We start from the raw sequence: 27,909 nt of genomic DNA, 5'->3' as shown, positions 1-27,909 counted from the left end.
AGCTTGCACCTATTGTCATATTCGCTTTCGCTTTATGTTATATACACAAGCAGGATACCTGGTGTTGCCCGGGTTTTACAAAATTCTGGGTTGCCCCCAGACTTCCATGTCAAATTTGTTGAAGATCCCTCGAGAAATGGTGATAACCCAAGACAAACAAAAATCCAAACATCCACCACCCAAAGGCCCACCAGGGACCCCCTGGGGCCCAAATATGGAATTTCTGAGTTCTGCCAAATAGTGGCTACCTTCTGTACCTATGGGCCAAGTTTAGCGAAGAGCTGTTGAACGTTTGTGTTGATAAATGTAACGTGAAAGGCATTGAGGGAGGGGGTGGATGGATGTTGTGCCCCCCAGGGACCTCCCTGGGACCCGTATGTGAATTTTGTTTATATCTGCAAAATTCCGGGTCTTCCGCAGGACCTACTTGCCAAATTTGGTGAAAATCTGTTGAGAAATGGCGACGTTCAAACAAGACAGACAAACTTTGCTGCTTTATATATATATATATATATATATATATATATATATATATACACACACACACATACACACAGTGGTGCTTGAAAGTTTGTGAACCCTTTAGAATGTTCTATATTTCTGCATAAATATGACCTAAAACATCATCAGATTTTCACACAAGTCCTAAAAGTAGATAAAGAGAACCCAGTTAAACAAATGAGACAAAAATATTAAACTTAATAATTTATTTATTGAGGAAAATTATCCAATATTACATCTCTGTGAGTGGCAAAAGTATGTGAACCTTTGCTTTCAGTATCTGGTGTGACCCCCTTGTGCAGCAATAACTGCAACTAAACGTTTGCGGTAACTGTTGATCAGTCCTGCACACTGGCTTGGAGGAATTTTAGCCCATTCCTCCGTACAGAACAGCTTCAACTCTGGGATGTTGGTGGGTTTCCTCACATGAGCTGCTTGCTTCAGGTCCTTCCACAACATTTCAATTGGATTAAGGTCAGGACTTTGACTTGGCCATTCCAAAACATTCACTTTATTCTCCTTTAACCATTCTTTGGTAGAACGACTTGTGTGCTTATGGTTGTTGTCTTGGTGCATGACCCACCTTCTCTTGAGATTCAATTCATGGACAGATGTCCTGACATTTTCATTTAGAATTCGCTGGTATAATTCAGAATTCATTGCTCCATCAATGATGGCAAGCCGTCCTGACCCAGATGCAGCAAAACAGGCCCAAACCATGATACTACCACCACCATGTTTCACAGATGGGATAAGGTTCTTATGCTGGAATGCAGTGTTTTCCTTTCTCCAAACATAATGCTTCTCATTTAAACCAAAAAGTTCTATTTTAGTCTCATCCATCCACAAAACATTTTTCCAATAGCTTTCTGGCTTGTCCATGTGATCTTTAGCAAACTGCAGACGAGCAGCAATGTTTTTTTTGGAGAGCAGTGGCTTTCTCCTTGCAATTCTGCCATGCACACCATTGTTGTTCAGTGTTATCCTGATGGTGGACTTATGAACATTAACATTAGCCAATGTGAGAGAGGCCTTCAGTTGCTCAGAAGTTACCCTGGGGTCCTTTGTGACCTCGCCGACTATTACACGCCTTGCTCTTGGAGTGATCTTTGTTGGTCGACCACTCCTGGGGAGGGTAACAATGGTCTTGAATTTCCTCCATTTGTACACAGTCTGTCTGACTGTGGATTGGTGGAGTCCAAACTCTTTAGAGATGGTTTTGTAACCTTTTCCAGCCTGATGAGCATCAACAACGCTTTTTCTGAGGTCCTCAGAAATCTTCTTTGTTCGTGCCATGATACACTTCCACAAACATGTGTTGTGAAGATTAGACTTTGATAGATCCCTGTTCTTTAAATAAAACAGGGTGCCCACTCACACCTGATTGTCATCCCATTGATTGAAAACACCTGACTCTAATTTCACCTTCAAATTAACTGCTAATCCTAGAGGTTCACATACTTTTGCCACTCACAGATATGTAATATTGGATCATTTTCCTTCATAAATAAATGACCAAGTATAATATTTTTGTCTCATTTTTTTAACTGGGTTCTCTTTTATTTACTCTTAGGACTTGTTTGAAAATCTGATGATGTTTTAGGTCATATTTATGCAGAAATATAGAAAATTATAAAGGGTTCACAAACTTTCAAGCACCACTGTATATATACACAGAGAGAGAGAAAAAAATGAGTAAGGAGTATCCAGAGAGGGATGAGAGGGGATGATGTTTTTTTTTTATGTCATGTCTACTGTATATATTCAAACAGAATATGTGCAGCCTTTCATCCATCAGTCAGTTCATACTGACACAGACACCTCATCCGCTTTAAAGACGCTTGTGAGCAGGACAAAGCAACAGACTGTGTGTGTGTGTGTGTGTGTGTGTGTGTGTGTGTGTGTGTGTGTGTACCCGTGGAGTGATTGCTAAGGACCATCAGGGTGTGCTGAACTGATTAGACTCTGAGTAGCCGCACAGGCGCGCTGTGACATTGTCAAATCAGTACAAGGACGAAGGCCCTGCACTTCACCACCCTCTCCTACACCATTCATTTTGGTTTGAAGCCCAAGTGGACCGTAGTGACACACAACTGTACAGGACTGTCATGTTAGAGTGAGGACCGAACAAGTTTTGGCACAAGGAGTAAAAATAGCCTCCATATAGAGAATGACTGTAATTACTGTGATACAGACATCGCAGTAAAAAGGCAGGAGATGTAAGAGGAGAGGAGAAGATAGGAGTAGTTATGATGTGAGTGCATTCAAGAGGCAAGAATCGATCAGGTGGGCTACATTTTACAGGACATGGTTTCACTTGAACATTATAAATAAAAGTCCCTCTTTAATCACACACAGCTCTGAATATCCCACTGGAGTTTCCCAAATTCACAAGAAAACAAAAACGTGAGATGGCAAGCATCGGGGTTGCCAGGCGATGCCCAAAATCCAACTCTCTAAAATCCTGGATTAAACTCGCTATGAAATATATTTCTCAAAAAATATTTACAAAGTAACCTCACGTAAGAAAAATAAATAAAAAATCCCAAGACAGAGTACGTCTGTGAAGGTTCTCAGTCATCCAGGTCATAGTGAACCGAAGGCAACTGGACTCGCTTGAAATCCTTGAAGACGTTTCACCTCTCGTCCGAAAGGCCCCCGGTGACCTACACCTACAGGATGACTCGACGACCCATGTGACCTCAATGACTCTCCTTATGGTTGCTTTCGGTCCACTAGAGGATAAATACCTGGAACTCCCCACTAGTCAGACAGAACTGAAGAAGCCCTTCGGATGAGAGGTGAAACGTCTTCAAGGATTTCAAGCCAGTCCAGTTGCCTTCTTTTCCACCTACAGAAGACAGCATGTGCTGTAATATAAAAATAATCAACCACAGGTGGTGTGATGCAGCACAACACGAAACCAAGCTATGGCTCCTACTGTAAAGTTGATTATTTTCTAATAACTGCATGTTTGAAATGCTTTATTCTCAGTTACCTTTTTTCTCATTATTAAAAAAAGGGGAAAAAGTGATGTAGATTTAATCTGTTTATAGTTATGTTTTATGTTCTGGAAAACTCATCCACAAAATTGTTGCACTTATCAACAATTATTTGACCGCTTTGACCTTTTTTTCTCTCTATTGATGATAACAAGACAAAAAAAGTAGCTTTTTGTGTCACCCAGAAAGTGAAGACTTTTATCTTCTTTATTTTACTTGACTTTAATGATTTTACAGCACAAAATAACAAAGTACAATTTTACAATAAATAATAAAAGAAAAAAATAATAATACAAATAACAGGTGCGGGTGGGAGCCTGGAAACACAAATAAACTTCATTCATCTCATCTCATTATCTGTAGCCGCTTTATCCTTCTACAGGGTCGCAGGCAAGCTGGAGCCTATCCCAGCTGACTACGGGCGGAAGGCGGGGTACACCCTGGACAAGTCGCCAGGTCATCACAGGGCTGACACATAGACACAGACAACCATTCACACTCACATTCACACCTACGGTCAATTTAGAGTCACCAGTTAACCTAACCTGCATGTCTTTGGACTGTGGGGGAAACCGGAGCACCCGGAGGAAACCCACGCAGACACGGGGAGAACATGCAAACCCCACACAGAAAGGCCCTCGCCGGCCCCGGGGCTCGAACCCAGGACCTTCTTGCTGTGAGGCGACAGCACTAACCACTACACCACCGTGCCGCCCCATAATAATAATAATAATAATAATAATAATAATAATAATGCAATAAATTAAATAAGAAAGAAGTTGTCAATATACAAATGTCTGGTTGAAATTTGTAATAAGCATGTTCTATAACATATATAAAAAAAAAGGAAAAATGGACTTATGGATCCCATCCAGCACAATACTTTATAATCCTGTTTTGCACAGTCTTTATTACAATCTAATTACATTGTAGTAACTAATGATTAGTATGACAAGCAAGTAGTCTGTATATACAACAACTTCATCAGCTACCTCCGTCTCTAATGTGTATCTATGGCTACAACCTTTATATTGCCCTGGGAGTAATATAAACATCCATCTGTTTATATTACACTACATATGCTCTGATCACACACACACACACACACACACACACACACACACACACACACACACGGTGCAATATGGGGAGAAATACAGCACTGGGCCAAGTGGACCTGGGAGAGAAATTTATCTCGTTCTCTCTCTCTCTGTCTCACAGGAACAGAGAATAAATGTGTGCCATAGCCAAAAACAACAAAATCTCTTTTAAAAAAAGTTCCCTCACTGACTGCAGCTGCGACATTCATGATCTCCTCTTCTACAATGCTCTCACACACACACACACACACACACACACACACACACACACACACACACACACACACACACTGTATGCAGCTACCCATGCCGAGTGTATGATATTGGCTGTGTTCTGTTTCTTCTGCTCATTAATATTCATGAGTAGTGTTATGGAATGAGTGGAGTGGGGTGGGGTGGGGGGTGGCAGGTTTAATACTAAGACAGTCCCTAAAGGTTTGTCATGTACGCCTCGATATCAGTCATGCACTTCCTGTCTGTGCAAGTGCTCTCCACTGGGACTGTACACAGCGGCGTCCAGAGGGAAATCAGACATTGTGTTGCTGCCCACTGAATCTACAAGTTGCTTTCATAAATCACCCACTTTGGGCCTCAACTTGTAATTGCCAAGCAATAAAATAAAATGAAATAAAATCAAATATAAAATCCCCACAGAAAGCTGCTGTCTGGGGGAAAAATGAAAAATTTGTATAATTCAGATTATATATACTGTTTGTGTATATATATATATATATATATATATATATATATATATATATATATATGCACACACATGCGCATATACAGTGGTGCAAAAAAGTATTTAGTCAGTCACCAATTGTGCAAGTTCTCCCACTTAAAAAGATGAGAGAGGCCTGTAATTTTCATCATAGGTACACTTCAACTATGAGAGACAGAATGAGAAAAAAAATCCAGAAAATCACATTGTCTGATTTTTAAAGAATTTATTTGCAAATTATGGTGGAAAATAAGTATTTGGTCAATAACAAAAGTTCATCTCAATACTTTGTTCTCTACCCTTTGTTGGCAATGACAGAGGTCAAACGTTTTCTGTAAGTCTTCACAAGGTTTTCACACACTGTTGCTGGTATTTTGGCCCATTCCTCCATGCAGATCTCCTCTAGAGCAGTGATGTTTTGGGGCTGTCGCTGGGCAACACGGACTTTCAACTCCCTCCAAAGATTTTCTATGGGGTTGAGATCTGGAGACTGGCTAGGCCACTCCAGGACCTTGAAATGCTTCTTATGAAGCCACTCCTTCGTTGCCCGGGCGCTGTGTTTGGGATCATTGTTGTGCTGAAAGACCCAGCCACGTTTCATCTTCAATGCCCTTGCTGATGGAAGGAGGCTTTCACTCAAAATCTCACGATACATGGCCCCATTCATTCACGGATCAGTCGTCCTGGTCCCTTTGCAGAAAAACAGCCCCAAAGCATGATGTTTCCACCCCCATGCTTCACAGTAGGTATGGTGTTCTTTGGATGCAACTCATCATTCTTTCTCCTCCAAACACGACAAGTTGAGTTTTTACCAAAAAGTTCTATTTTGGTTTCATCTGACCATATGACATTCTCCCAATCCTCTTCTGGATCATCCAAATGCTCTCTAGCAAACTTCAGACGGGCCTAGACATGTACTGGCTTAAGCAGGGGGACACGTCTGGCACTGCAGGATTTGAGTCCCTGACGGCGTAGTGTGTTACTGATGGTAGCCTTTGTTACTTTGGTCCCAGCTCTCTGCAGGTCATTCACTAGGTCCCCCCGTGTGGTTCTGGGATTTTTGCTCACCGTTCTTGTGATCATTTTGACCCCACGGGGTGAGATCTTGCATGGAGCCCCAGATCGAGGGAGATTATCAGTGGTCTTGTATGTCTTCCATTTTCTAATAATTGCTCCCACAGTTGATTTCTTCACACCAAGCTGCTTACCTATTGCAGATTCAGTCTCCCAGCCTGGTGCAGGTCTACAATTTTGTTTCTGGTGTGCTCTGACAGCTCTTTGGTCTTGGCCATAGTGGAGTTTGGAGTGTGACTGTTTGAGGTTGTGGACAGGTGTCTTTTATACTGATAATGAGTTCAAACAGGTGCCATTAATACAGGTAACGAGTGGAGGACAGAGGAGCCTCTTAAAGAAGAAGTTACAGGTCTGTGAGAGCCAGAAATCTTGCTTGTTTGTAGGTGACCAAATACTTATTTTACCGAGGAATTTACCAATTAATTCATTAGAAATCCTACAATGTGATTTCCTGGATTCTTTCCCCCCATTCTGTCTCTCATAGTTGAAGTGTACCTATGATGGACATTACAGGCCTCTCTCATCTTTTTAAGTGGGAGAACTTGCACAATTGGTGGCTGACTAAATACTTTTTTGCCCCACTGTATATGTATAGTTAATTATCCAGGAAGGTACATGTGAATGCCAGGGTTTTTTTTGAATGTATTTATGTATTTGTTTGTTTGTTTGTTTAATTTTAAAATTACTACCCCCACCCACACCAAGAACACCCCTCATCCCCCTGCCTTTCTGTCAGTCCTGCGTGCTGTGGCGCGTGCACCTGAAGGCGCATCCCAGGCTGCGTGCGCATGAGCGGACTCCAGCACACACGCTGTTAACGACACGCATTTGAACTTAATTAAGGAGCTATATGTGCACCTATTTAAGGACTGTTCTGATGCACTATCAGTGTGAAGTATTACACTTCGTCAGTACACATTACTGAGCCTTACTACCCGTGTTTCTGATTTCCTGGTTTCCTGATTCCTGTGCCTGTTTCTCGCTCCCGTTCTCACTTTGCCTCTGATATCCTGTTTGTGCCTCGCCCAACCCTTGTGCATATTTAACGTTTTGGATTTAGCCTGCCGATTTGGACTATTTGCCTGTATGTGTTTGCACTTTGTAAATAAATAGATACTTCTGCACTTACATCCGCTTACTTGACACTTCCCCTTTAAATGTTATTTAAATATCATGACATTATTATTGAAATACTCTAAAGCTAAATTTTATCTCAGCCTGGCATGGTGCCTAAACAAAGCTCTAAATACAATACCAGTCATAAGGCTAGACACACCTTCTAATTCAATGATTTTTCTTTATTTTTATGAATTAAAAGTCAGTTCATGTCTTAAAGTAATGATGGATGTCGTTTCTCTTTACTTAGTCGAGCGCTTCTTGAAATAATATGTATTACTACAGTTGTGGAATAGGGCTATTTAATGTATTTTTATTATTTACTATTTATTGTTTTGGTATCAGCAGCACGGTGGTGTGGTGGTTAGCGCTGTCGCCTCGCAGCAGGAAGGTCCGGGTTCGAGCCCCGTGGCCGGCGAGGGCCTTTCTGTGCGGAGTTTACATGTTCTCCCCGTGTCCGTGTGGGTTTGCTCCGGTTTCCCCCACAGTCCAAAGACATGCAGGTTAGGTTAACTGGTGACTCTAAATTGACCGTAGGTGTGAATGGTTGTTTGTCTCTCTGTGTCAGCCCTGTGATGACTTGTCCAGGGTGTACCCCATCTCTTGCCCATAGTCAGCTGGGATAGGCTCCAGCTTGCCCGCGACCCTGCACAGGATAAGCAGTTACGGATAATGGATGAATGAAATGGATGTTTTGGTCTGAAACACATTAAGAAGGTGAGAAACGAGTCCACTAATTAACTTTTGACGAGGCACAATTGAAAAGCATCCCAGGTGATGACCTCATGAAGCTGGTTAAGATAACGCCAATAGTGTGCAAAGCGTCATCAAGGTAAACGCTGGCTACTTTGAAAAATCTAAAATATTAAATATGTTTTGTTGTTTTTAACACTTTTTAGTTTTCCACATAATTCCATATATGTTCCTTCTGTTAGTTCATAGTTTTGATGTCTTCAGTATTGTTCTACAATGTGGAGAATAGAAAAAAATACAGAAAAACCTATTAATGAGTCAGGGTGGGCAAAGTTTTGACTGGTCCTGTATATATCTCAGAAAGCTCCATGGTGAAAGTATCCATGTCCCGACCTGTGCTAAGTACTAAACAATAGAGTGTGATAAATAATTGATAAATAAATCTCTCCTGTCCCACTGTGGTGTCTTGTAAGTGGTGCAGAACTGAGTGGCCATGTGGAGGGAAGTACAGCATTATTACAGTCAATTTTGTGTCTCGTTCAGCAGACGAACATCCTTTAGGTCTCAAATTAGCTTTATAAATGACTTTATGATTAGGACTGTGCATGTTCTGTCCATATAATGTGTATGTGTTCTGTCTGGACTATAATGGATTTACTTTTGAAGCATGTGGGGATAATGGATTAAAACTGGAAAACATTCGATAAAAAGAAGAAACCTTTATTTGTCACATGCACACTTCAAGCACAGTGAAATTCATCCTCTGAATTTAACCCATCTGAAGCAGTGAACACACGCACACACTCAGAGCAGTGGGCAGCCACACCAGAGCACCCAGGGAGCAGTCAGGGGTCAGGTACCTTGCTCAAGGGCACCTCGGCCCAAGGCCGCCCCACGTCAACCTAACTGCATGTCTTTGGACTGTAGGGGAAACGGGAGCACCCAGAGGAAACCCACGCAGACACGGGGAGAACATGCAAACTCCACGCAGAAAGGCCCTCGCCGGCTGCTGGGTTCGAACCCGGAACCTTCCTGCTGTGAGGCGACCGTGCTAACCACTACACCACCGTGCCGTGGTGTTGGTCCTCATGTACTTTCACACTGTTTTCGGCCTCAGATCCTGTCACTTTTGCTTTCTTAAATGGCTGCTTCACTTTGTGTTCAGTAATTATCAACACGGCCTTGCTCTAGTCGCATAGTTATGATTATCAAAATGCAAACATGACCGTATTCAGAGTTAGCGAATTAAATCCATTGAGTTATGTCAGCGTTTACACGGGGAAAGTTGCGCATATTCAGAGCAGCTGATCAGTTTGGTGGTACCATTAAGGCTGCCAAAGTGTTTGTACCTCGAGTATATAAACTCTATGGCCAAAAGTATGTGGACACCCCACCATCGCACCCAAACTGCTTTTGGAAAAAAAAAAAGTCAAAAGCACACAATTGGGATGAATTAAGACACTGATTGCACTCCTGATTACCTCGCCCATCATCAGTGCCTGACTTTACTAATGCTGTTCTAGCTGAGCAAACATAAATCCCAACAGTCACGCTCCAAAATCTAGTGGAAAGCCTTCCACTTCCTAGAAGACTGAGAATTGGGACACCGACTTTGGAAGTGGATGTTCACCAAGCACATGCAGTTGTAATGGTCAGGTTTACACAAACTTTTGGCTAATGAAAAACTAAAAAGCTAATTAATTATTTCCAGGTAAAGGATACACACTAAAGGTTTGGTACATTCATTTTTGAAATTGTACGGTCAAAAGCGATGGGGTATCGATGAAAATGAGGCGTTTTGGAGATGATGCATGACGATATACAGGCGAGCTAAAAGTTGTGGTCATACAGATGGCGAACACTTCACTATTATGCCTTCTCGTGCTTGAACAGCCACGCTCGCTCACAGGACCCAGGCCTTATGGGAAACACCTGATGCTGATTTGTGCACAATCAGCACACGCATATAAGGACAGAGAGGCTTTGTGAAGTGTGATAATCACTGTCATCTTTGTTTCTAGCCATGTTTGACTCTGCTTTCAGTTTTGTAAATATCCTGCCTGCGAATACACTCTTCCTGCACTTAGACCCATCTACTGTCACATACCTGATAGAATACTTGCAAAGTCTCTGTGAAAACAGTGTCCTTATATGCATGTGCTGATTGCACTCAAATCAGCATCAGGTGTTTCCCATAATGACTGGGTCCTACACTCTGAAGGATCCTCGGATGTGAATGCACTTTTTAAGTCTCTGTGAAGGTGAGGCTATGCAGAGCTGCTGTGTTGACGAGGCTCCCACGAGCATCATGGACATGGATTCAAGACAAATACATCTCAAGAGGCTCAGCAATGGTTCCCCAAGCTTTAAGAAGTAAACTCAAACCCATCTGCGAGTATTTGCTGCTTAGTTTGCCAACGAAAACATTGCCACCAAATTGCCATGCATGCATTGAAATTGTTCACAACATTTTTGGCCACTCCTGAGGTGGAGACACACCAAAACACAACTCATGAAGCTCAGAGAACATTCACCGTGCATTGCACGATTGGTGGCAATGTTACCAGTTTTTCATTGCCAAGTATTTAGAAACCCATCGTGAGTTGTAGTGTGACCAGGGCCTTAGATTGAGGTTCTATTATGTGTACAGTGTCTCGCAAAAGTATTCATCCCCCTTGGTGTTTGTCCTGTTTTGCTGTGTTACAAGCTGGAATTAAAATGGATTTTTGGAGGGTTAGCGCCATTTGATTTACACAACATGCCTACCACTTTAAAGGTGAAAATTGTTGTTTTATTGTGATACAAAGAATAATTAAGACGAAAAAAACAGAAATCTGGAGTGTGCATAAGTATTCACCCTCTTTCGTATGAAACCCCTAAATAAGAGCTGGTCCAACCAATTCACTTCATAAGTCACATAATTAGTTGATTAAGATCCACCTGTGTGCAATCAAAGTGTCACGTGATCTGTCACATGATGTCTGTATAAATCAACCTGTTCTGGAAGGACCCTGACTCTGCAACACTACCAAGCAAGCAACATGAAAACCAAGGAGCCTCCAAACAGGTCAGAGACAAAGTTGTGGAGAAGTATGGATCAGGGTTGGGTTATAAAAAATATCCCAAACTGAATATCCCACAGAGCACCATTAAATCCATTATAGCAAAATGGAGAGAATATGGCACCACTACAAACCTGACAAGAGAAGGCCGCCCACCAAAGCTCACAGACCAGGCAAGGAGGGCATTAATCAGAAATGCAACAAAGACACCAAAGATAACACTGAAGGAGCTGGAAAGATCCACAGCGGAGATGGGAGTATCTGTCCAAAGGACAACTTTAAGCCGTACACTCCACAGAGCGGGGCTTTATGGAAGAGTGGCCAGAAAAAAGCCATTACTTAAAGAAAATAAAAACAAAACACATGTGGAGTTTGCCCAACAGCATGTGGCAGACTCCCCAAACACATGGAAGAAGGCTCTCTGGTCAAATGAGACTAAAATTGATCTTTTTGGCCATCAGGGGAAACGCCAAACACTCAACACTCTGTGAACACCATTCCTACAATGAAGCATGGTGGTGGCAGCATCATGCTGTGTGATATTTTTCATCTGCAGGGACAGGAAAGCTGGTCAGGACTGAAGGAAAGATGGATGGCACTAAATATAGGGCAATTCTGGAGGAAAACCTGTTTGAGACGGCCAGAGGTTTGAGACTGGGATGAAGGTTTACGTTCCAGCAGGACAATGACCCTAAACATACTGCTAAAGCTACACTGGAGTGGTTTAAAGGGAAACATTTAAATGTCTTGGAATGGCCGAGTCAAAGCCCAGACCTCAATCCAATTGAGAATCTTTGACATAACTTGAAGATTGCTGTACACCAACACAACCCATCTAACTTGAAGGAGTTGGAGCAGTTTTGCCTTGAGGAATGGGCAAAAATCCCAGTGGCTAGATGTGCTAAGCTAATAGAGACATACCCCAAGAGACTTGGAGCTGAAATTGCAGCAGAAGGTGGCTCTACAAAATATTGACTTTTGGGTGTGTGTGAATACCTATGCACACTCCAGATTTCTGTTTTTTTTTTTTCATCTTAATTATTGTTTATGTCACAATAAAACAACAATTTGCACCTTGAAAGTTGTAGCCATGTTGTATAAATCAAACCTTCCAAAAATCAATTTTAATTCCTGCTTGTAATAATAATAATATGTTCAATTTATGTAGCGTGTCTCAAAACCCAAGGTCGCTTCACAATAATAGGCAGAAAAAAAAAGTCTACCAAATAGAGGTCAGGATATCATTCCAGTGGTGTAGCAGCCACAGTCCCACCAAGAGGCGCACGAAAACAAGTCCCACATCTCCAGCACAGCCGCCGTGACGCCTCCAGCAACATTGCTCGAACACCACGCCATGGATCCACAAAGCGAGCACAGAAGCACCGTCACGCAGAGCGCTGGTACGTGCCAAACCGCCTGCACAGCTGCTGCTATGCCACCGAGCAACATTGCTTGGAACATCACGCCAAGCACTAAAGCGCAGAACGCTGGACAACCACGATGTTAAAATGAGCAACGAGCTCATTGCAGTCCATAGCTGGGAACACAGGCATCACCCACGGCGAACCAAGGCCTGGAGGGAACCGACGCCCAAAACTGGGTCCAGAGCTACACCACAACCGGCGGACAAAAACACTCAAACATCAAACACAGGAAAAAAAAAAAGAAAAAAAATTAAGATAAAAAAGGAGAGAAAATCAAATAAAAAAGCTCCGGTGAGAAGCGGCAGCCAGAACGCGCACGACGTACTCTCACCCGGAAACGGCATATGTGACAAAACAGGACAAACATCAAAGGGGATGAATACTTTTGCAAGACACTGTAGATTGTATACACAGTTCATTGGAGCAGCACCTCACCACACTTTATACATCATGACAAATAAATAAAATGTCAACTTAAACTTTTATATATATATATATATATATATATATATATATATAAGGTGCCTATAACTCATAAATACACAGGAGGGCGGTTATTGTTATTGCTGAGCATGGAAGGAAATCGCCATTAATCTCTTACATTGGAGGCTGGAATATGATCGGGGTGGGGATTTCATCTCATCTCACTATCTCTAGCTGCTTTATCCTGTTCTACAGGGTTGCAGGCAAGCTGGAGCCTATCCCAGCTGACTACGGGCGAGAGGCGGGGTACACCCTGGACAAGTCGCCAGGTCATCACAGGGCTGACACATAGACACAGACAACCATTCACATTCACATTCACACCTACGGTCAATTTAGAGTCACCAGTTAACCTAACCTGCATGTCTTTGGACTGTGGGGGAAACCGGAGCACCCGGAGGAAACCCACGCGGACACGGGGAGAACATGCAAACTCCGCACAGAAAGGCCCTCGCCGGCCACAGGGCTCGATCCCAGAACCTTCTTGCTGTGAGGCGACAGCGCTAACCACTACACCACCGTGCCGCCCTCATTATTATTATTATTATTATTAGTAGTAGTAGTAGTAGTAGTACTAATAGTAGTAATACAATAAATATTGACATTTCACATTTTACTTTCGCATTAAGAAAAGTTTTGAAAATATTAAGCTGCATGGCTTTACGCCCCAAAAAATAAGGCTTCATTAGAGTTTTCGCAAGCAGGGTCTGCCTTGTTTCTGCAAGTGAAACAAGAAACCCTATTAAATGTCAAAAGAACAATCAAAATATACAAAAACTCATTTAATTAATCCAGCCAGCGTTGGCTTGGTTGTTATACTTTAATTGGACTAAGTTTGACCTCAGGTTGACTATGAATGTTGGATAAATTACAGGTCACAGGATAGCATAGACTAACCCGAGACTAATGCAACTATGTAAACATAGCTTATCCTCAGTGATGGTTTTCTTCTTGCTTATAATGAGCACTGAGTATTCAGGATCTGGAAACAGATAGATATTTGGAGCCTTGTAGCTACATAGGATCATTAATAATATCCAGGGAAGGAAACTATGCAACAGTAAGCCACAGTAGCTGTTAATGGGAAAGACTATTTTTTATTTATTTTTTTTTTAGTAGACATGAATGAGCCACGGTGGTACACTTCACACACAGCCACATAGGAGCAATAAAAGCAGAGCAGTGCCATTACAAACCCTTCACAATGAGTGTGCTTGGAGCTTTCGCAATTTGTTTCAGATATGAATTGCGTTACTTATGTTTCTCTCGCTTCTCTCTCATTCTTTTTTTGTGAGACAGAATGCAGACCAGGTGCATGACCTGTTGCTGAATATGATTACGTGGGTGGGGATCCTGCTGTCGCTCGTCTGCCTGCTCATCTGCATCTTCACCTTCTGCTTCTTCCGAGGCCTGCAGAGCGACCGCAACACCATCCACAAGAACTTGTGCATTTCGCTGTTCATCGCCGAGACGCTCTTCCTGACAGGCATCAACCGCACCGACCAGCCTGTAAGTCATACGCACGACGATGTCAGTTATAGTTTTAGAGCCACAAACAAAACTGTAATTGAATCTGAATCGTGGAGCTTTTCAGACACACTCCTTCACACACTGCTGAACAGCAGCTAATCCATTTCCTGTCGCAGAATGTGTATCCGTGCTCATTGACTACGACGTCGCCTGTGCCTCAGTTATTGGTTATTTTGATTGGTTGTGTTGTTTTGCTGCACTGTAAGTTGTCAGCATTCTTGAGCTTTATGGAAATGACGTTGGGGTTTTGTGTGCGAGGCGTGTGTATTTGTATGTACACCAGGGCTTTACATGAACTTTTTTGCTCACCAGCCACACACACACACACACACACACACACACACACACACACACACACACACACACTATTAATAGATAATATACATAATAATACACATAATACTTGCATATCAAAACATCAAATGTTTTTCAATGATAAATGTTTTGAATTAGACTTTTAATATTAGAATCAGTTCAGTTGTCTCATCTCATTATCTGTAGCCACTTTATCCTGTTCTACAGGGTTGCAGGCAAGCTGGAGCCTATCCCAGCTGACTACGGGCGAAAGGCGGGGTACACCCTGGACAAGTCGCCAGGTCATCACAGGGCTGACACATAGACACAGACAACCATTCACACTCACATTCACACCTACGGTCAATTTAGAGTCACCAGTTAACCTAACCTGCATGTCTTTGGACTGTGGGGGAAACCGGAGCACCTGGAGGAAACCCACGCGGACACGGGGAGAACATGCAAACTCCGCACAGAAAGGCCCTCGCCGGCCACGGGGCTCGAACCCGGACCTTCTTGCTGTGAGGCGACAGCGCTAACCACTACACCACCGTGCCGCCCCTGCCGTTTGTGATTTTTAAAATACAGTAAATCATTCGATAAGCCAAAGCAATAGAGTGGAAAGTTTCAACTTATGTTTGCCTTGGATAACTTTGCCTAAAACATGTGGTGTATACTGATTTTTTTTTTCCCAGAATTTTTTTTTTTTGTGTAGGTGTAATGAATGCCAGATTGTTAATGTATCTTCGTTCCATAGGCTGCACAGTTAGGGTATCTTTTGTCCTCATTGCTTGGGCCAGATCAAACCATTAAACAAGCTTAAATTATTTTTACTCTTGCCACATACATGATTTTTTTTTCAAAACTGATGATATTCAGTTCAAACACCATTAAAAGTAATTTCAGGAATAGATCTCTTGTGTGATGTGTAATTCACCCCTCTCATTTAAATATATCTAAAATTTTTCGGCGCGTGCTTTGCGCATCACGGACCTCGGTGATTTTAAAATGCTGCTCCGGCCCTGCTCATCTCTGCCCCTTTTTCCCTGAGCAGCAGGGTTTGAAACTCCAGCTCTATGCCGCCACATAGTGTGCTTGTCAGTCGTCAGCAACTTTGCTGCTTCGTTCATTAGCCGCAGGTTACCGTATCACTGATTTTATCTGAGCCGTTAAAGTACGTTCTAAACAATTCTAACATGTTGTCCAGGGCCGTGCAAAGACCTTTGGAGGGGCAGGGGCTCAACATTCAAAAAAGGGCACTTGGAACAAATTTTTCACACAAGTTAACTTTATTCAAAGCTAAATTTCAATTGCAACTGAACGTTCTGTGTGTCTTGATAGAATATGTTGTGGACGTCGTCATTCAGCCTTAAGTTTTCGAAGCTGCTAGAATATGTTATTAACGCCGTCGTTCAAACTAAAGTTTCCGAATCTGCCACATTAATGAAATGGATGGAGCAAACGGTTTAAATATAGCTTAGGCGGCTTCATTAAATGATAAACAACCCTACGCATGTACTGTTGTGTTATAAGCTGCACAATATTGCATGTTCAGATAAGAAATGAAAGGAGACTTTCAGTGTGACCTTACCATGCCGTTCCTCGCACTGTCTCCCACTGCCAACCGCCTGCATGCGCTTTCTGCACGGAGGCTCACTGAATGCATGACGTCACGGATTGATGCCCGCATTTGCATAGAAAAACGTTATTTTATAAATCTATAATTTCATATATTATTGTCAAATTGTAGAGAATATTGATGTTGGAGCTAACTTATCTTTTACAAATATAAAAAAAAAAAAAAACAGCCCCTATGAAAAGGGCACTTTGGACAGCAAACAGAAAAGGGGCAGGGGCTAGAGCACCTGTAGCACCGGTTCATTGCACCCGGGTGCTGTTGTCAGAATGTTTATGCAGGTGCTCATGGGAGTTGTAGGCGCGTAATATTACATTGCAATGCGTTTATTATATCAGATGCCTTCAGAGAAAACTACAATTAAAATATATTGTCACACCACAGAATAAACCACCTGCCAAAGTGGCTAGTGAGACTAAAGTTATTACGCGCCAAAGCAGAATTTTACCCGCATTTGGCGGGTGGGTGGGTGCTAATGTAAAGCCCCTGATGTACACAGATGCTGCATTCATGTGCTATGGGAAGATGATATTTTCCAGTTGGGAAGTGGTATTTACCAGTGTGTTGTGTTCACATGCTTTTGTTGTTGTTGACAAATTAAAGATGGTGGACCAGATTCAGAATCAGGCCTGTTATTTGGCTAAAACAATTATAGATTGCCTTGTTCATCAGCTGCAGCAGGAATATGAGTTATCAAAAGTCAAAAGGTAAATAATGCTGAATATTTCCTGATCATGACAAATAGAGATTTTCTTAACACATTGAATGCCACGCAGTTTTTGGAAATTTGGCTGTAGCCACAATGAGAGTAGCCAGTATCTAGATCATTGTTGGCGTTCTTTGGACAGCCACAGAATATTTTGTATTCGGCTATAATATACATATTATAATAATATAATATACATAACATGACTCGTTTAAAAGGTGAGAGTCAGCTTTCCGTAGGTGAAAACCACTTCTTTCTTGGTTCATAAGCTAGTCTTGTACCGCTCGCCGCCATGTTGAAAAGGTTAAAGTTCATCTCATCTCGGCAACTCGTGTATCAAAATTTTCTACGAGTTGCCCAGTGGAAAATACCACAAGAGGGGGCGTTCATGTGTGCTTTCCATGTCGGCGTTTGGTATTTACCATAATTCCCATAGCACATGAACGCACCAGTAGTTAGCTTTTTCTCCAAAGTGGACCAAATGTCTTGGCAATGACAGAATAGTGTCAATCAATCAAATCAAATCAATAAGTTTTTAAATCTACCCATATGTGTAGGAGAGAGCAGAGAGACTTGGGACAACTTTTCATCTTTTGCAGATTGTGTGAAATTCTTTGCAGGTAGCGTCACCTTCATATTGCATTAGAGAGTATTTACTATACCCTCTTACCACAACATTAGTTTCTCAGCTTGTCACATACAGTATACTGGCCTTCAGACTTCACTTTTTCTCTTATTAATTTTTGTGGGGAGAAATGAGACATTATTTTGGGAGACATGGAACAAAAATAAAATATAAAGACCTACATGTTTAATTTTTATTTATCATCAACACTTGTGGTGGTGTAGTGGTTAGCGCTGTCGCCTCACAGCAAGAAGGTCCGGGTTCGAGCCCCGTGGCCGGCGAGAGCCTTTCTGTGCAGAGTTTGCATGTTCTCCCCGTGTCCGCGTGGGTTTCCTCCGGGTGCTCCGGTTTCCCCCACAGTCCAAAGACATGCAGGTTAGGTTAACTGGTGACTCTAAATTGAGCGTAGGTGTGAATGTGAGTGTGAATGGTTGTCTGTGTCTATGTGTCAGCCCTGTGATGACCTGGCGACTTGTCCAGGGTGTACCCCGCCTCTCGCCCGTAGTCAGCTGGGATAGGCTCCAGCTCGCCTGCGACCCTGTAGAAGGATAAAGCGGCTAGAGATAATGAGATGAGATGAGATCAACACTTGTAACGTATGAACTGTTTGAAACACTCAATGCTGGTATAGCGATAGAGAAATGTCAGTTTACCCAAAACCTGACTCGACAAAACAGTTCCATTCTCAAGAAGGAATGAAATATGTTTAATCCTCATGCAGGGACACGCCCACATTTTTAACAAAAATGTTATAATAATTTTATATTTGTAAACTACAAGAAAAAACCTGTAGCATGATGGACTGTCCCAACTCTCCCTATCTGGCCATTTTGGAAAAATAAAAAAAATCCTTAAATATTTTTCCCCCGAATTTAAGTTTAATAAATAATACTGTATATGGTAACTCATGGCGACAAACTTTAATTCCTAACAAATCCCCAATTCACCAGCGTACATTACACCATAGAATGGAGGTGGAGGCGAAGTAGAAAATACAAGTTTCGGTTGACAACATTATTTAAGTGCACAAACCTTACTTCAGTGTCCAGCTTTGTGGCTCCAAAGGAAGGAGGTTACTCTAAGGGTGATGATACACGGGGCAACTTTTTGGGCAATGTTGCCGAGCAATGTTGCTGGCAACGGGCAACTAGGTGAGACACAGGGCAACTTTTCAGGGCAACTAACAATGGGCAACAACAGTTAGCAACGGCAGTTTACAGTTAGCTAAAAAAAATCGATGTCTTAATTTTTGCTGTGACCATTTAATCAAGCTGTCTGTTGTTTTTTAGAGCTTTGGTGAGGTAAATTCCTCCATATAGAATATTAAAATAACAACTTACCGGCATAAAAACAGATGAGGAGTCTCTCCATCTCTTCACTCCACTGACACTGAGCGGCCGCCATATTTGTTTGAAATTTCTGATCCGAACCTCACCGGAGGTCACATGACTCGATACTCGCGTTCTGATTGGCTTATCTCAAAAAGTTGCCAGAGATTATCAAAACCATTCAGAAAGAAACAATCACTACGTTTACATGCACATAGAGAGAATCGAATTTCTGCCGTTGCTCGACTGAAATCGAAGTTCAAAATGCCATGTATACACCTTAATTCGGCTGAAATTGAACCGAACTTGATTTCTCGGAATCGAGCTACACGACCTAGTTTATGCGATTTCTGCCGAGCTACTTTGTGCATGTATACCCTATCGAGCTAGTTGTCGAGCTACTTCCGGAAGTGACGAGTGACGAGACCACAAGTGGGAAACACAACAGCCTCGGTCGGCATGACAACAGTAGTAGCGAGCAGCAGAAGAGGTCAGGAGGAACAAACGAAGAAGAGAAAATGGCGATGTAGAGCTCTCTGAAGTGTGGGTGGAGCACAGAGGACGGCAGGACAAAGCTTCTGGTACTAATAGGCTTTTTATTGTCAGACTTTTCAGTTTAACAGCCTACTTTTATTCTTGAGAGAAACACACACACACACACGCGCGCTGTGTTCTAGTCCCGGGATGAGCTGTCCCCTCTGCCTCCTTAAATAGGGCGCGGTTACTGGTAAGTCACACAAACACAGGTTAATTACCGTCAGGTGTAGTGATTCTGCCACTCACCTTCCCTGGCTCCGCCCTCCTGTCACAGACCGGCGCTTGACCACGCCCCCACTGCCACAGGCGAGCAGAAACGTGCACTTCTGGAGCAATGAGGAGACAGAGTTCATGCTCATTCAGCTTAAGGAGTTAAATATATTAAAATTCATGGACGGGAGAAAAACGCGCAATGGAGAACACGGAACTGATAACTTTGTTTACACTCTTGAATAGCTCTTCTTCATGACGACAATCGGAAGTGTACCAACACGATGGGGCGTGTAGCGCCACCTGTGGCTCGGGTGCACAATGCACCTCACACAATAGCCCGATTTCATTGTGTGCATGTAGGATTGGATTTCTCTGGCACCCTGCTGGGACCTTCAGCTCGATTACCGACAGCAGCTCGATTTGGATGTGCATGTAAACGTAGTCAATGTTGCCCAATCTCAATAGAAAAGAGTCAAAACGCAATTGCCCAGCAACATTGCTCGGCAACATTGCCCAAAAAGTTGCCCCATGTATCATCACCCTAAGGGGCAACATCTAACTTCTGATGTCATCTAAAACCTGATTGGTTGAAATTAATTGATGGGAAGACAAACTGTCCCAAGGCTCCTTGCTCTCCCTCATTAGTCCATAATAGAAAGTAGTGCTTCTGCTATTTTAATAACCACCAGCTGCCACACCTGCCCATGTTAATGCATCCTTACTTAGCTTGGAAAATAAATGATCTCCTCGTTAACTAAAACTTCACTCTGGATTTTAACATCAGAACCTTTTACAGAGTGGAATGCAAAAAAAACCAAAAAAACACTGTACATCTACCTTACTCCCTCTCTTTCTCCACTCTTGCCACTTCCTTCCTTCCTCCATCCATTATCTGTAGCCGCTTATCCTGTACAGGGTCGCAGGCAAGCTGGAGCCTATCCCAGCTGACTATGGGCAAGAGGCGGGGTACACCCTGGACAAGTTGCCAGGTTATCGCAGGGCTGATACATAGAAACACACAAACATTCACACTCACGGTCAACTTAGAGCCACCAGTTAACCTAACCTTTGGACTGTGGGGGAAACCGGAGCACCCGGAGGAAACCCACACAGACATGGGGAGAACATGCAAACTCCACACAGAAAGGCCCACGTCAGCCACCGGGCTCAAACCCAGAACCTTCTTGCTGTGAAGCGACAGTGCTAACCACTACACCACCGTGCCACCCTCCTTCCCTCCTTCTCCACAAGGAGGAAAAAAAACCCCAGAATAGTTGAAAATCACCTGCTGATTCTTCTGCTAGGCAGCCGACATGCAGGGAAGCTCAGGTTGCTCAGCTCAGCGGTGGAATGAACAGCTGATTTCTGAGTGTCACCAGAGTCTCCTCATGCCACAGAGCTAATTTGCTTGCGAGAGCTTCTGCAGCGTAAGGGCTGTCATGTATGTAGTGCACAGAAAAGATAGTTGATGGGGGTTGTAGAGGTGATATATTGCGTGAATGGAATTTCAATGGTAATAGTGACAAGCAAGCAAGCCTTTTTTTTTTTTTCCTTTTGCATGCCATCTCCTCTAAACCTTTACTTACTGAACATTTAATATGAGTTTAGCGATATAACAGCTTGATCAAAGAATAACATTCACTGTGAGATGAAAGTGCACTTAGCTAGCAAGGTTTCAGGTATCTCGATGCAATATTTCCAGGAAGATAGTCTCAGTAAGATTACAAAGCAAATCAAAACACGCTGTTTTCGTGAAATATGCTTACATTTTCTGAACACACTTAGCAAGAAACCGGGCGGCACGGTGGTGTAGTGTTTAGCGCTGTTGACTCACAGCAACAAGGTCTGGGTTCGAGCCCCATGGCCGGCGAGGGCCTTTCTGTGCGGAGTTTGCATGTTCTCCCCGTGTCCGCGTGGGTTTCCTCCGGGTGCTCCGGTTTCCCCCACAGTCCAAAGACATGCAGGTTAGGTTAACTGGTGACTGTAAATTGACCGTAGGTGTAAATGTGAGTGTGAATGGTTGTCTGTGTCTATTGCCGCTTTTCCACTACAAACGCGGCTGAGCCGTGCGGTGCTGAGTTGGGGTGAGTCGAGCTGAGTTGGGCTATTGGAGTTGCATTTCGACTACAACCGCGCTGAACCGTGCTGGCTGGAAGTGGGTGGACACATTGGGTGGAGTTAGCGAAAGTGGGTGGACGTCACGTGATGTCGTTAAGCGGCGCAAACAGTGACATCAGTGATCTTTTAAGCGGTAGTCTCACGACCCGGATAGTAAACAATAAACATGGAGGACATGGAGTCGTTAGTGTTGCTGGTCTTGGTTCTGTGGCTTGTTGTCACCGACAACGCCAACAGATACTGGCAAGAGCGTATAGATGAGGCGAGGCGCATAAGGCTTCAGAAATTCTCGTAATTCGTAATTCTTCTTCTTCCGGGTTTGCGGTGTTTACAGATCCCAGCGTGCTCGCGGGGCATGTGTGGGCATGTGAGGACACTCCTCCTCACCAATCAGTGCACAGGGGAGTGTCTGCTCACGCCCCCAGCCTCACTCAGCTCGGTTTGGCTCACTTCAGCCCTACTCCAAAACCGTGCGAGTTTTAGGGGCTAAGCAGGGCTGAAGCAAGCTGAGTCGTGCTGTTCTGAGGTAGTCGAAACGCGAGCCGTGTCGGGCTGAAGTGAGCTGAAGCGAGCTGAAGTGAGCTGAAAAACGGTAGTGGAAAAGGGCCATATGTGTCAGCCCTGTGATGACCTGGCGACTTGTCCAGGGTGTACCCCGCCTTTCGCCCGTAGTCAGCTGGGATTGGCTCCAGCTTGCCCATAACCCTGTACAGGATAAGCGGTTACAGATAATGTATGGATGGATAGTTGAAACGATCTCACTTTTCCGATTAGAAGAATACAAGACACCAACCCTGAGATTATTAAAACTAGTTCTAGCTTGTAACCAATTTATTCCAAGATGTCAGGTAAAATTATCTGTCCATGCAGCAAGATAATTTCACTAGTATTTAGGAATTTTCTCCTCAAATTCAGTTTTCAGTTTTTTGCAGTGAAGGATATGCTTAATACCATGAATTAAAAAAGAAAAAGAAAATTCTTGTTCAAAACTGATTTTGACTTGAGTGATGTTACACAGTAGGGCTGTCAGAATGACAGCTTGAATACACATTTTTAAATAATTTTTAAATTTGTATGAAAGGTTTTGAAGGCAGGCGGCACGGTGGTGTAGTGGTTAGTGCTCCTCGCCTCACAGCAAGAAGGTTCTGGGTTCGAGCCCCGGGGCCGGCGAGGACCTTTCTGTGTGGAGTTTGCATGTTCTCCCCGTGTCCGCGTGGGTTTCCTCCGGGTGCTCCGGTTTCCCCCACAGTCCAAAGACATGCAGGTTAGGTTAACTGGTGACTCTAAATTGAGCGTAGGTGTGAATGTGAGTGTGAATGGTTGTCTGTGTCTATGTGTCAGCCCTGTGATGACCTGGCGACTTGTCCAGGGTGTACCCCGCCTTTCGCCCGTAGTCAGCTGGGATAGGCTCCAGCTTGCCTGCGACCCTGTAGAAGGATAAAGCGGCTAGAGATAATGAGATGAGAGGTTTTGAAGGCACAAATTCCACAGTTAAATGTTTAAGATTCCACAGATTCCTCAAGGTTTCTTTTCCCCCCTTTAATGGTTCTAACGTTCTAGAGAAGAACTTTTACTTATTATGAAAAGAGTTACTTTTTAAAAACAAGTCTTTTGTGACATGTTCCCTCAATATCAATCCTTCATCTATAGCACTTATCCGCCAGGGTCGTGGATTTTGGAGCCAATTCCAGCTGATTTCGGCTGAGACTTGGGGTACACCCTGGGCAGATCACCAGTCTATCTAATCTGTTCGTTTCCCTAACACAGAGACACCTGTGGGCAATTTAGAGTAGCCATTTGTCTTAATCAGGTGGCACGGTGGTGTAGTGGTTAGTGCTGTCACCTCACAGCAAGAAGGTTCTGGGTTCGAGCCCCGTGGCCGGCGAGGGCCTTTCTGTGTGGAGTTTGCATGTTCTCCCCGTGTCCGCGTGGGTTTCCTCCGGGTGCTCCGGTTTCTCCCACAGTCCAAAGACATGCAGGTTAGGTTAACTGGTGACTCTAAATTGATCGTAGGTGTGAATGTGAGTGTGAATGGTTGTCTGTGTCTATGTGTCAGCCCTGTGATGACCTGGCGACTTGTCCAGGGTGTACCCCGCCTTTCGCCCGTAGTCAGCTGGGATAGGCTCCAGCTTGCCTGCGACCCTGTAGAACAGGATAAAGCGGCTACAGATAATGGATCTTAATCCGTAAGTCTTTGCACTGTGAGAGGAAACTCATGCAGGCATGGCGAGAACATGCAAACTCCATGCAGAAAGGACCATTGACCACGAGATTTGAACCCTGAACCTTCTTGCTGTGAGCTGACAGTGTTCCTTATTGTAGGAAAATTGTGGGTTCTGAATATATAGACACTTACTTCAAATTTACATGGCCTAATGGTTAGAGAAGCAGCTTTGGGACCAAAATGTTGCCAGTTCGATTCCCTGGACCAGCAGGAATGACTGAAGTGCCCTTGAGCAAAGTACCTAACCCCTAACTGCTCCCCAGGCTGCTCTGGGTATGATGTACGTCACTCTGGATAAGAGTACCTGCTAATTGCCTGTAATGTAATGTTTCTCGGGCGGCACGGTGGTGTAGTGGTTAGCGCTGTCGCCTCACAGCAAGAAGGTCCGGGTTCAAGCCCCGTGGCCGGCGAGGGCCTTTCTGTGCGGAGTTTGCATGTTCTCCCCGTGTCCGCGTGGGTTTCCTCCGGGTGCTCCGGTTTCCCCCACAGTCCAAAGACATGCAGGTTAGGTTAACTGGTGACTCTAAATTGAGCGTAGGTGTGAATGTGAGTGTGAATGGTTGTGTGTCTATGTGTCAGCCCTGTGATGACCTGGCGACTTGTCCAGGGTGTACCCCGCCTTTCGCCCATAGTCAGCTGGGATAGGCTCCAGCTTGCCTGCGACCCTGTAGAACAGGATAAAGCAGCTAGAGATAGTGAGATGAGATGAGACGAGGTCATGTTTCTCTGGTTGAATTCCAGATGGTATTGTTTTAGGCTTTTTGTGCATTATGTAAGTTTCATAAACCCAAATCTTGTTTAGAGAACATACTGTATATCATGACTAGAAAGTGATTTTGGAACTGATTTAAGCTCACTGTGTTATGCTTTGATTAGACATAGCACAAGGACACTATTCATCTGTTCAGTGCTCCAGATATTCATATCAATATCCATGTATAGATTTAACCTGGAGTAGGTGTGGCCTAAACCAGAAGTGTTTAAACCAGAATTTCTCTCTACTAGGGATGTACAGGAATCTGTTTTGAGGAGTTATTACTATTTAGATAATATTTATATTCATATTAATGAACTTGGTCTTTCTTTGTTTCATGAGCTTCATATTTGACTGCATAGCCACATGACAGTAAAAAACTGCCTCTTGTAAGTTTGTTTGCCTTCCTCGGACCTTGTTGCACACCTCCAGTCTATAGTCTATTTGTCCATTTCAAATATTCTCATTTGTTGAATATACTACACTATAATTAAGCCATAAAATGGCAATTAAATTGATATTTAACAATTACTCGCCAAAGGCAAAGTGAATATGGGTGAATAATAATCAAGACAAAGTAGAGGTTATTATTTAACAGTTATTCCACGAAATCGAGTCGTGCATGAGCTGATAGCCAACGAGGCGCATAGCACCGAGTCGGCTATAAGCCATGTACAGGTAGTTGTCGACTTACTCCCTATGCAACTTACAACCGATCGACTTTATGACCGTCTGGTTATGACTGGCAAGTGTTTCCCAGCTGAGCTAGCTGAGCGTACAACAGTTTTCGCCCCAGCTCCCGGCAGTGCCCAGCATCCAGCCTCTCGCCACGTACAACAGTTTCTGCCCCAGCTCCTGGTTTATGAAATATCAATATCAATACACATCACAATATACTTACGTTCATTTAACATAGGCCGACTTACGACCAGATCGGTTTACGACCGGTCAGTCGTAACCAAACGCAGTCGTAAGTCGACACATACCTGTATAATGAGATTGACTGGAATAACTGTTTTATTCTGTCCACATTCACTGGATTTTGAGAAACGGAGGCTTTTTATTTTTTGCAAATTCCATAAATAAAAACTTCATACAAAACATCCGATAAAATCATTTCCGCTTAGAATGTAAACAAACCGGCGAAATGACAGTAGCAGTTTGTGAAAAATGCGATCATAATAATTTTTGAAAAATAAAAAAAGATACATTCTTCCCATCAAATACTTTCATTCCATCTGTATTTTTTAAGGTTTTCTTCTTTAGAGTTTTTTGGCGGTTGGCAAACCAACTTAAAGGTGCATTACCGCCACCAACTGGGCTGAAGTGTGGAACAGGATTTTTTTTTAATTTTTATTTATTAACTTTTTTTTTTGGGGGGGGGGTATATTCTTTTGGCTATTTCTGTTTCCTTTAAATACTTGATAACAATTTTCGTGGTTTTGTTTTCGAGTGGAGTTTTTATTTCATCCTCAGTTGGTTCAGTAACACGCTCCGCCATTTTGTTTTTTCTCTACTCACGGTATATAAGCTGATAGCCTCGTAGTAGAGTAGCCAATCGGAGTGCACAATTGCTCATATTATCCAGTGAATGTGGACATAATAATAACTGATATTCACTGAGCCTGACGCAGATAATTGTTTTTGTATAAATACACCAGTGATTATATTTAAAAAATCAGATTAAAAAAAATTATTTTAAACTTCAAAAGCGGCATGCAAATATACTAAAAGTGTGCGCAGGCTTGTCACTTATCGACACCAAGTCACATAAAATACTTCGTTTTGAAATAGATAAAATAAATCACAATTCCACCTTACCTTTGAATAGTTTTAGACCAAACTTCATCGCATCTTTAGTGCTTTTAGGAAGAGCATTTTCTCTCATAACTTATAATTATTCCTCACTTACAGTGACGAAGCGATTGGCCGCCATGTTGCCGAGTCGCTCGAGATGATTATTGAGAAATAGTCAGAATCTCTTGACCATTCAGTGTGTGTGATTTTCTATAATCACCTGCGTATTTATACTAATTGCAATTATTAGTTTGGCAGTCGGCGGCACGGTGGTGTAGTGGTTAGCGCTGTTGCCTCACAGCAAGAAGGTCCGGGTTCGAGCCCCGTGGCCGGCGAGGGCCTTTCTGTGCGGAGTTTGCATGTTCTCCCCGTGTCCGCGTGGGTTTCCTCCGGGTGCTCCGGTTTCCCCCACAGTCCAAAGACATGCAGGTTAGGTTAACTGGTGACTCTAAATTGACCGTAGGTGTGAATGTGAGTGTGAATGGTTGTCTGTGTCTATGTGTCAGCCCTGTGATGACCTGGCGACTTGTCCAGGGTGTACCCCGCCTTTCGCCCGTAGTCAGCTGGGATAGGCTCCAGCTTGCCTGCGACCCTGTAGAACAGGATGGAGCGGCTAAAGATAATGAGATGAGATGAGTTTGGCAATCAGTCTTCAACAAAAAAAAACAAAAACATGTTCTCTGTTGTAGATCCTCTCTCTTAACCTCACTCTTTCTCGAAGTCTGTATCAGATTGCTAACAAGACACATCAGTAATTGATTCACTAACCTTGCAGGCTGAAACTGCTAAAAATCCTCCCGGCGCTAAGCATCATCTCTAAACACCAGCAATGTGAAGGGTTAAACGCTGTAGGTCAGGGTTAATGGTTAATCCCTCGGGGAAGAATCTCATTATCAACCACGCCGGGGGGGAGAGTGGGTGGAGGGTTGGGGGGGGTGCTGGTGATGGTGGGGGCTTTACCTCTCCTACAAAGG

The 27,909-nt window shown here is 43.3% G+C and overlaps 1 protein-coding gene across 6 annotated transcripts in view; it reads left to right on the top strand.

Annotated features, from left to right (window-relative positions):
* The window catches only part of LOC132883412 (adhesion G protein-coupled receptor L3-like), a 734,936-nt gene that overhangs the window by 633,590 nt on the left and 73,437 nt on the right, over window positions 1-27,909 (top strand). For all 6 annotated transcript variants that reach the window (XM_060917028.1, XM_060917029.1, XM_060917030.1 and 3 more), the window contains one exon: window positions 14,473-14,682. In XM_060917028.1, the coding sequence (XP_060773011.1) occupies window positions 14,473-14,682 (210 nt within the window). The remainder of the gene's footprint in view (window positions 1-14,472; window positions 14,683-27,909) is intronic.

This window comes from Neoarius graeffei, chromosome 3 (assembly GCF_027579695.1).
Source record: "Neoarius graeffei isolate fNeoGra1 chromosome 3, fNeoGra1.pri, whole genome shotgun sequence".
Taxonomy (NCBI): domain Eukaryota; kingdom Metazoa; phylum Chordata; class Actinopteri; order Siluriformes; family Ariidae; genus Neoarius; species Neoarius graeffei.
This window is presented reverse-complemented; position numbering and strand designations above follow the sequence as displayed.